The 10,727-nt window shown below is 34.3% G+C and overlaps 2 protein-coding genes across 2 annotated transcripts; one reads left to right on the top strand and one right to left on the bottom strand.

Moving 5' to 3' along the window:
• Window positions 1-134: 134 nt before the first annotated feature.
• On the top strand, window positions 135-8,913 carry LOC106616619 (RNA polymerase II-associated protein 1). The gene is made up of 16 exons (XM_014233357.3): window positions 135-355; window positions 415-710; window positions 775-1,012; window positions 1,092-1,557; window positions 1,631-1,841; window positions 1,908-2,185; window positions 2,239-2,405; window positions 2,466-2,629; window positions 2,694-2,776; window positions 3,860-4,079; window positions 6,099-6,250; window positions 6,316-6,868; window positions 6,930-7,068; window positions 7,140-7,370; window positions 8,439-8,626; window positions 8,684-8,913. Exons 1-16 carry the CDS (start codon window positions 229-231, stop codon window positions 8,846-8,848), a joined length of 3,678 nt encoding a protein of 1,225 aa, XP_014088832.3. The 5' UTR covers window positions 135-228; the 3' UTR covers window positions 8,849-8,913.
• On the bottom strand, window positions 2,809-3,768 carry Obp69a (Odorant-binding protein 69a). The gene is made up of 5 exons (XM_014233356.3): window positions 3,658-3,768; window positions 3,503-3,581; window positions 3,360-3,451; window positions 3,005-3,107; window positions 2,809-2,930 (listed from the first exon to the last, which is right to left on the bottom strand). The coding sequence occupies exons 1-5, from the start codon at window positions 3,724-3,726 to the stop codon at window positions 2,830-2,832; spliced, it is 444 nt and encodes a 147-aa protein (XP_014088831.1). The 5' UTR covers window positions 3,727-3,768; the 3' UTR covers window positions 2,809-2,829.
• Window positions 8,914-10,727: the final 1,814 nt, after the last annotated feature.

Here is a 10,727-nt window from a genome sequence, read left to right as displayed (position 1 = left end):
TTATATTTGTAATTTCGTGTTGAACAAGGGTTAAATGATAACGAACAAATGATATAATGTTCGTTCGCAAATATTCACAAAAAAAAAATAATAATTTCAGGTGCAGCTGGCAACACCACAATAACATATGGCAATTGTTTATTTGCATTCGCGCGAAATCAATGTGAAATTCGTATAAACTTATTTGAACATTCAAAGAGCTTTTTATTGAAATAATAAGGTTTAAAAATGATAAAACGACCACAAAGTGGTGAAACCGAAGAGGATATATTGCGGATGCAAAATGAATTTTTATCGCAACGGGCGAAAAATCCAAAACTCCAACCGTCGGCACAAGTTGTTAAAGTGCCAAAAGGTAGATATAAAAATAATTAGAAGTAATTATTTATATTTGTTAAACATTTTAAACATTAGAAACCAAAAAATCATTGTTTGTAAGAAGCCGCCAGAAGGCAGATGAAAAAGCAACTGACGACCATGCAAAGCAAACGCTTAAGGATGCAGGGCCAGTTTCGCCAGTTAGGCAAGAAATCTTAGGAGAAATACATGAGAAAATTGTTGGAAATTTGGACACAATCAACGTAGAAAAGTTTAGTGAGATTGTGCTTGGTGATATTGTAGAAAAAAAATTCGATGCTCCAATGCTAAACGAGAATATGGACATTGAAGAAAATATAGGGTTTCCAACAATCAAATTAACTACTTTGGAAGTGAGTCGAAACACATTTATAAACTGGCTCAACTTTTGTAACACGCATTTCTATGAATTTCTAGAAATCTCCAAAAGCTGGCAAAAGTATATTTGCATCTGTTGGTTTATGTAAAAAGCAGCTGAAGAAAAACGACGTACGACAACCTTCAGAGGATTTGACCAAAATTTATGGTAACGAAAGCGTGATAGTCAGCAATTCTAAAATTGCTGAGGAAGTGCATAAAGAAAACTTAGATGTTTTGAGTAATATGAGTAGAGATGACATCTTAGCCGAAAGGGAGAAACTGTTGAATTCTATTGGTAAGTGCATAAATCAAATATTTTCAAATAGCTTTTGTATACAATATTTATCTATGAATCAAAATTATAACGAATGTAGACCCCACGCTCTTGGAATTATTGAAAAAGAGGCGACAACAAAAATCAAATCAATCGCTGATTGCAAACACTATAAGCACTACTACTAACACTAAACCCTCTGAAAAGTTTGAGAAACAAGAATCTATGGATGTTAGTTCTATCATAACTCCAACCAATGCGGCATATGAAATATTACAACAAAATGAGGCTGAAAATTGGATACACTTCGATGTTGTGGAGACAGATAAGCTTAAATGGATGCGCGATATCGAAGAAAACACAGCGAATGTAAAGCCGGGTGAACAATTTGAGGCGCGTTTCGACTGGAAGGGCGTATTGCTACCATACTCGGTCGAAAACACTACAGCTATAGAAGTGGCACCTGCCAGTCATGTTCCCGCGAAAGATAATAGAGAACTTTATCTGCATGGAGATGAACCACACCGACCCGGTTACACACTGCAAGAACTTTTTCGCTTAGCACGGTATTTAATTATTTTATATTGTTCGTTTTTTCAACTAATATGGCTTGATATTCGTAAATAATAATTTATATAGTTCGAATGTTATGCAACAGCGCATTTCGGCATTCGGTGCGATTGCTGGTATTCTAAGCATATACAATCAAGGCTTTTATGATGGTGTCTTAGAGTTGCCAATTTCGAAAATATTCTTCTTACTACGTCTCGGATTGGATGACAACACACCAGCTGTGCTGGAGGTCGTGTCAAGAGCGCTAGCTTTTCTCTTTTACAACGAGGCAGATGAGGTATTTAATATATTGTATTAAATATTGTGGAATCATTACTAATTTTTTTTTTAATTTTTTTTGTAGACTTTACTGGATTTCATTTTTGAAAATCCAGGCTGTCATTGGCAACCCAGTTTGGAGTCAGCCGACATGAGTACTGATATAAAAGATCTGAATGCGATAGAAAATTTACAAAAACAAATGCAACAATTGCAAATGCACGACGAAAGCAATCGTACCAAGTTTCGTAGTGATTTCGAAGAGAACGAAAATGAGAGCAAAACTTCCATGAGCGATTTTCAATTAGCGGAAACTAATCTGATTGAATGTCTGTTGCGTACAAATATTCTGCAGCGCATCTAGTAAGTGTTAGTCTAGTGAAAATTCATTTAACCAACTAATATATTGTTATTAGTTTTATTTTGAACGCTGTCAAGCCGGAAAATAGCACAGTAACGTCGTGTTTGAAACTGCTAATACGTTTGGCGCGCACAAACAAGGAGATCGCTGGGAAAATTGTTGCCAATAACGAGCTAATGCATTGTCTCTTTGTGCATTTCTTGCCAGACTTGGCACGCTCGGGTTCGTATTGGTTGTAATAAATTATTTTAAAAAAAATATATTTTTTTGTTCTTTTTATAGAAACAAACTTGTCTACGCCGCAATTTTATTATCAACCACAATTCTTATGCCTAAAACTCGTGCGTATTTTAATTACACAAAATCTCGGCATCGCTGTGCGCTTGATGAATTTGCAGCTGTCGGAAATACTGATCAACTATTTGTCCTACCGCAGCGATATTAAAGTAGCTAAATAAAATATTTCTATATACAAATATTCAATGCTATATTTTATGTATTATATTTTAGGATGCCATGATTAAAGTGCAAATTGAGTGTTTACGCATTGTGCGTTGTCTGCTGCTGTTGCGTATTGACGATTCGCTTTACAGGTGCGTTTCAATTTTTAACATTTCAAATTTACTATTTATTTTTATTTGCAATATCATTTCGCGAATTTTACAAACAACATTTTTGATATTATTGGTTCTGTTTTTATATAACACTCTATTGTTAAAAACGCCGTTTCGCAGCCATCAGCGCCACCTGTTTAAAATTGCGTTTTAATATTATTTTCTTAAATTGCATATATATAAAATTATATAAAAAATTACACTTACTTTTTGTGCCACAAGTAGTGTTTAACTGTTCAATTATCGGCACAAAGTCGGGTGGCATTATTTCAATGAGATTATCCAAGTGCACGATGTTATCAGCATCAATCTAAAAATTTATTGTAGTAGTTAATTGGTGATTTAATATAGATTTTAGATAAATCAATTTTTAATATATTATATTTTATAATATATCATTTGTTTTTAATATTTTAGTTTTATTTATCCTGTTTGCTTTATTTAATTAATAATTTTTATTTTTTTTTATTATTATTTATTATTATTTTTATTTATATTTATTTATTTTTTTTTTTAATAATTTTTGTTTTTTTAATTATTTTTAATTCACTCTTTGTCTTACCAATCCAATTTTGTCTAATACACAATGCATGAAGCACTTCAAATTTTGATTGTTAGGCAATTCTCCTGTCTCCGTAAATTCTTTGAATAAATCTAGAAAAAATATTTTATAGCATTTCACTACAAAAATGTTTATCTACAAACCTTCGGTGGCACCAGATTCCTTTAGGCATATATTAGTCAATTTCTTTACACCTGATATCAAGTGTTTGGGCACCTCCATCTATTGTTTGACGGCAGTAATTACAAAATATAGTTTTTAATAGTATATATTACAAATATTTTATACGGTTACTCACAGCGTCAACTCCTGTCCAATATGTATATTGATAAATAATGACTAAAAACACAAACTGTTTGGTGTTCATTGTGTAGTTTTTAAATTACAAAGAAATGTGCTGAATTCCGAAACATGCGCTTATATACTCCAACAACTCCTAAATAATCATGTATTTCTTATATAATATTTTTGTTGCGTTTTTTCTCTTATGACAAGCGCAGCAGTTTGGATTCCGCCTTCTATAATATGTTGCAGTGGCATTGCAATTACTTAAAGTTCGAGTTGGGCGGTCCATATTTGCTGCGGCAACACGCTTCGGCTTTATTAATGGCAATTAGCAGTGAGCCCTGCAGTGCGAAGTCAAATCATATGTTGAGCGAAACGCTTAATAAATGCTGTTCCGCCTGGTTTTATCGTGCGACACGAAGTGATGTTACCGAGGTAATGTAGACAATGTATTACATCTTTATTTTTTTCAACAATTTCATTATTTTTATACGCTTGCAACATGTTGCTACAGAGTATAATAGTTTTATTCACATAACGGTTGTTTGTATCACCTAAAACTAATCGAGTTAGATATAGGGTTATGTATATATTAATGATCAGGATCATGAGACGAGTTGTCTGTCTGTCCATCTGTCTGTGCAAGCGGAAACTGGAGTAAAAACTAAGATATCTTAATGAAACTTGGTACACGTGTTCTTGGCAAAAAAGTGAGGACGAGTTCGTAGATGGGCGTAATCGGAACACTGTCACGCCCACAAAACGCCATTAAACGAAAACTTATAAAGTGCCATAATTTAGCCGTAAATGAAGATACATAACTCAAATTTGGCGCAACGAATCATATTAAGGTGGGACACCTGCGGTTTAAAAATCTTTAAAAAGTTGGTGTGGTCCCGCCCACTAATAAGTTTAATGTATATTTTTTCCAAACCAATAGTGCTATATCAGCTAAATTTGCAGAGAACAAATTTTTTCTACCCTTCTTACGATAGTGTGAAAATGGGTGCAATCGCATCATAACCCCGCCCACTCCCCATAAAAAGGTTTTGTTAAAAATTACTAAAACTGTAAAAAATCAATAACTAAATATAATATGTATGAGATATTAAATTTTACATCCAGGCTGGCACAGGAGCCGGTGTCAAAATTATAGCGATGGGCGTGTCATCACCCACTTTTAGGTGAAATCACATATCTCGGGACTTGTTGGCACGATTTCAACCAAATACGGTACATAACATTCTTTTCACACTCCTAAGATATAGTGAAAATGAATCGGACTACAACCACGCCTACTTTCCACTTTTAAATTCCCAATTACCAATTTTAAATCCCTTCTGATGCTTTCACATTTTAGTAAGTATACAAATAACGCACAAATTAATACAAAGTGATAGAACTTTGCACGAATAGTGCCTTTGAAGTGTGCCATCTTATGACCAAAAATTGTCCAAATCGAACCAAAACTGTTCAAGCCCCTAAGTACCAAAAATGTGGAGCCCTGTGTCTATAGATGACTAATAATGACAATATCGGTCAATGTGTGAGATATATAATTGAAATTCATAGAGGATCATTTCCTGATAATAGTTTGTTTGTATGGCAAAAATGGGTTTAATCGGTTCAATACTTTCCTTAGCCGCCATATACCTTATATACAAAATTTTAAGCTTCCGAGTGACTTTAAATCGCACAAATCGACCAATAAGTGAGTTATCTCAATAAAAATGAGAGAGCGTATTTTTCTAATAACAGTGTACAAAATGGAGTGAAAACTTGACCTAGCCCCTATATAACTAATATCATAATTTTCAAACATCCGGCAGATTTTACTCCATATATGTGGGTGACAGTATGTGAGGTATTTTAATGAAACCCTTCGAGCATCTTATTAGTATGCAGCATGTTAATGGTATGTGGTATTGTCAAAAATAGATAAAACCGGGTCAATACTACCCTCAACTCCCATATACTACTTATAATTATTTTCGCTATCCTAGCAAGTTTTAAGTTGGTCAATGACTATTGCTTCAAAATATGTTCTCAAGTATACCTGAGCAATGTCGAAATTAATGCAATCAGACCTTTCATTTATCTGCCCCCAATATAACCTATATAGTGATTTCCAATTTTCCAGCTTACTATAAACCGTTTAGGTTTTTCAAAATGTGTGATCAAGTGTACGCGTTTTCGTAAAAGTTATAAAATTATGGTACATTAAAGGTTTGGCGGTCAATATAAATGAAATTGGTTTCTTAATATTGCCAATACTTGAAAGTATTTCGCCGAGTCTTTGACCTTTGCAAGTTGCAAGAGTATAAAATGTTCGGTTATACCCGCACTTAGCTCTTCCTTACTAGTTTTTTTTATTACATTTTTTTTTTAGTTTTTTTTTATTTAAAAATTTTCAATGTAATTTTTTCAACATTTTTTTTCTTATATTTTTTTCAGTTCTCCCAAACAACACTTCTCAGTACCTGTCTACATGCCGTAAATTGGCAAATACAACGCGATGAAGCTAAACATTTTCACGAATTCATTACGAAATATTTGCGCGATTATTTACTTTCCGAATCTTTTAGGAAATGTATGAATCAACTAATGTATGTACAGTTTCATTTATTGTATTGCTTAATCTGCTTAAATACATATTATTCCATCGACATAGCACCTCCTCTGTAATTCTACGCAAGTCAGGCGATCGTCGTTATGTGCATACACCGTTACCCAATGTGGGTGCAGTGCTGTTGCATGAGAATGGCCCCCAGTTGATTATACCGCAAGCATATAGCGTTTTCCTGCTAAACACACTATGGTCTCACATCGAATTACAAATGTCTCGAAGTCATGTTGAAGTCCATAAGCCACTTTTAGATGCTTTAATGACGCCACCAATTGCGGAGACTTTTGTGCAATATCTCACTTTGCTCTCCAACAATTTGAATCATTATTTATGCAGTAATTTCTACACAAAAATCGAAGTGAAGTTCGTTTATAAGTTGCTGGGCTGCAGTGAATTGCTACAGCACTTCAACTCCTCGCAAATACTACAGCTCGTCTATAATTATTTGTGTTGCCTCGGCGCCGAGCATATACTGGAGATAGAGCAACTTTTCGAACGCATAATATTCAATGCACAGTATTTAAATGTGTCTGAATCGGCGTTGCTCAAATGGAAGGATGTTTTTCTCAGCTTGGCGCAGACGCATTACATTGTTGTGGTGAGTTTTTTGGCGATACAAACTTGTTTTTTCAGAAAAATTAATATCTTTACCGTCTCAGGAACCTTCGAATTTGAGCTTGACGAAGTCATCACATACTAGTGCTATTTTAAGCCGTGATTGGCCTTATTTTTTCTTCAAAATTATCTTACAAAACTTCATTGATAATGCGCCACAAAACATAACGATGGATTTCTCTGGTAAATTATGGCGAATATATATTTATATTATAATAATTGAGCTTTTATAAAATATATCTTCATCTATTTAGAACGTGATATTTTGGAAATGACTCTCACACTCGTCACCGAGTTGGAGGATTCAAGTTCGAATTTAAAAATTGTAACGCCTACCGAAAATCTTATGTATGCTATGACTGCGTTTATGGGTCCGGAAAGTGAATTTCTGAATGAGGAAATACAGCCACTGCTACGTAAACATTTGCTACGCTTTTATGACAAATATCAGCATTATACATTCGATTTTGATAAGGCTGTCATAGGTAAGCTTTCGATGTGGCAAATTTTGTGAATAAAAGCTATGAGCAATTTAAGAAGATTTTCAATAATTTATGTATTAACGCCATGTATGTAACAGTACCGTACGATTTAGCGTCGGCGAGCTGTCGGTATCTCTTCGTTTTATCTCTCGTTGACAATCGTTTGCTTCGGTTACGACCGTTTTCGTGTAGATCTTAGAGATGCACCTTACCTCAAAGACGGATCTGGTTCCAACCCTTAGTTCGAATATCCTCAAAAAGTATTTTTTTTAAATAATTGTTGTCCTTTGTCAGTCACTGGCAAACCCTTGATTCGTAAATGCGTTATTTTTGCCTATAACGACATTAATTACTTTTTAATTAATAGGAAATGAGGGATTGGCGATGTCCTCTAACGGTGCATTAGAGAAATTGTTTATATCAAATTGGTAGAACCATATTGTTAGATGAATAGATTAGTTTGCACCCACAGAGAGCACAAGATACAGATGTTTCACGAGGTAACACGAACTCTTCGTCCACAATAAAAAGTTATTTGTCTCTGAGGATATTGATTGACTCGTTGTGAATAATGACCAGTGTCTATTTGTAGGCCACTACATCCGAAATTGGTTAGGTAAGAAGTCATATAGTCAGTATTTTATTGGAAGTTCATTTTGACATTCCCCAGAGGAAGAGCTGTTTTAAAAAAATCTAGAACTGTGTTTTCGAAGAAATCTTCTTTATATTGAGCAATCATACCTTGTTGCTTTTTAATTTTGAAAAGAATTTGAAATATTATATTTGATTTGAGTACAGAACTGTTGTCATAATATCGGTGGTGTGTGAAATGTGGGATTTTTTGGCTATTATCGTGGGTTTTTTACTACAAGATTTTGATGTAATCAACCTAATTATTTCAAATTATTGAATTATTGATTCAAAAAAGTCATCAAAACTTGTTTGGGAAGATAGTTTATACTTCTTGTGTCGAAAAAGCGAAATTTATTAAATTAAATTCAGTCTACAGCCTTAAAATTAAAAATTCAACCATGCTATTATTTTACATTAATTAAATTGCATTTCTTGCAGGCAAGTGCAAATTCGAAAGCTTGTACTCCTTATTCGTCGATCACTTTCAAGCCACCAGTTACGGCGACGAATTATTCGGTTCCTTAGTACTAGTGCCAATGGCACAGAAATACGACAGTAAGTGGCGTCGGCGTATGTGGTCGGATTATGCGCCCGCGCTGTGTTATCTAAATTGTGATGATTCGCTGGTAAGTTCATGTCTCTTAGTAGGCTTTATTATACTTCCAACTAACATTCACTTGCAGCTTATAAATGGCTTAGGCGCATATTTGGAGCCGGTCGAGGTGGATGAATCTTTAATAAAAGCCTATGCTCTCGCGCTGAGTACGAACGATGTTCGCGTTGGTACTATACCCTATAAAATTGCAAAATATCATCTAGAACATTTTAAAAATACGTCGAAAAATTAAGAAATACTTTATGTTTTCTAAAAATATATACTTAAGTGATAATAAAAAACTTTCTACTTAAAATATTTATAACACGTTCAACAATGTCAAAATTTGCAACAGAAACTCATTAATCATAATCATTGGCAGTGGAATATCATACACTAACACTATGGAATACAACAAAATCCAGCACATCAGAATTTTTTAAAAACCAAAAGTTTTTAATTTTTCCAAAATACGAAATTTGCGAAAATTCGAAAATCGAGCCACAAAATAAATATGGAAGTCGAAAAAGAAGTTGTTTATAAAATATCATATGTAATCATAGCTTAAGCAATAATTATCGTCATTACTTCGATTACTTTCAAATTTTTCAACGCTAAAAACTTAAAACTAATTATTTTAACCCCGGAAATGCATGCGTTTCGACTTCGTTGATTCGGCAAAACTTAAAACAAACATTTGCTATTTGATCCGCTACAATTCCGAGCAGGATCTCTTTACCATTACAACATTCAAAGTTTCGTAATTTCGAATTCGGTTTCAAAATTCTTCAAAGAAGGTATGTAATAAATTATTGAGTTCTATAGCGCAGTATTTAGTTTGATCTTGGCACTCATAGAATGTCAATGAAAGCTTTTCTTTATTACACTTAATTCAATTGAAGCTTGACACTTACATACACGCACACACATACTCGTGCATGTCATACTAATATTTTTAATTAGACATTGAGTTCCCATGTGTAATTTTTAAATACACCCGCTGATTGTTCGAATATGTAAGAAAATTTAATTACAGCGTTGGCGTGGGACAGGCGAGCCTGTAAAACTAACGCCGTTACGTTTTTGTGTTTTTTTTGTTTTGTTTCTTGTTTTTTGGCTTATTGACATATCGTTGCATTGCAATTGACATTAATTAACCCCAAAATTATAGTTTTAGCTAAAAACACATTTATTTTGAGATCAGTGTGTGCGTATATGTCGAAATATATGACTGTATTTGAATGTTAAATTGCCTACTGTGCGAAAAACAAAATCTCGTTAAGCCCTGAAGGCACTTTTTGACATAATTACCCATTTTATTTTTAGAAAAGGAATGCTAAATATAATCTACTTGTAATTTACGATTTTCACATTTTTAAGGTATCAAAAATAGCCGTTTTTGCTATTGTTGTAGCACGGGGAAGACCAGTATAATTGCATTATAATCTAACTCTACAAAGTGTAAGTAAACGCTTTCCCGACATATTTTTATTCTTAAATATTTGGACAAAAACTGTTGAATTCACTCACATACAATACTTTGTAAAAAATATATATATTTGCACTATATACACACAAAAACTTTTCCGATTACCACACTAAGAACCCTCTCCAAAAGTAACTTTTATTCTGGTTGTTGACCAGCGCTTGTCTCGCTTCCTAAAGTATGATATTGTGGTAAGAGTGCCCGCCATAGCAATCTCATCGGCTTTACGGTTTGCGGCGATTCCGCTGTGGCCGGGCACCCAAACAAGCCTAATACGAAATACTCTTTATGCTATTGCACATGAGATCATGCTCTCCTTAACTAGTTTTGGGCGCCCAGTCAGCGAGCTCAAAGTCAGCGCAGCCACTTTGCTATCAGAGTGAATGCACACCTTTCTGAAGGAATCTGCACTTCAGACTTCAGTACATCTACTGCTACCTTGATGACAGATATCTACGCTTGAAAGGCGCTCCTGTGGTCTGGTAGCTTGAAGCTCGAGTTGATGAAAAGCTCACGACAGAAGACTCCACCTCCTATCCTCCCTCATAACTTCTAAGCAACCGTGAAAATGCTTATTGCAGCTATTTTCCAATCGCTTCACCCTGCCTCCAAATCCCTCACAGGTGTGAGAGCTGAAAAGGAACCT

Source organism: Bactrocera oleae, chromosome 6, assembly GCF_042242935.1.
Source record: "Bactrocera oleae isolate idBacOlea1 chromosome 6, idBacOlea1, whole genome shotgun sequence".
In the NCBI taxonomy this organism is placed as follows: domain Eukaryota; kingdom Metazoa; phylum Arthropoda; class Insecta; order Diptera; family Tephritidae; genus Bactrocera; species Bactrocera oleae.
Note: the sequence above shows the minus strand (reverse complement) of the source record. Positions and strands in the feature narration are given on the sequence as shown.

Coding starts and splice junctions, on each gene's coding strand:
- LOC106616619 (XM_014233357.3), top strand. CDS start 229: ATGATAAAACGACCACAAAGTGGTGAAACCGAAGAGGATATATTGCGG. Junction 356..414: donor AGTTGTTAAAGTGCCAAAAG/GTAGATATAAAA, acceptor TTTAAACATTAG/AAACCAAAAAATCATTGTTT. Junction 8,627..8,683: donor TAAATTGTGATGATTCGCTG/GTAAGTTCATGT, acceptor ATTCACTTGCAG/CTTATAAATGGCTTAGGCGC.
- Obp69a (XM_014233356.3), bottom strand. CDS start 3,726: ATGAACACCAAACAGTTTGTGTTTTTAGTCATTATTTATCAATATACA. Junction 3,108..3,359: donor TATTAGACAAAATTGGATTG/GTAAGACAAAGA, acceptor ATAAATTTTTAG/ATTGATGCTGATAACATCGT. Junction 2,931..3,004: donor CACTACTTGTGGCACAAAAA/GTAAGTGTAATT, acceptor AATTTTAAACAG/GTGGCGCTGATGGCTGCGAA.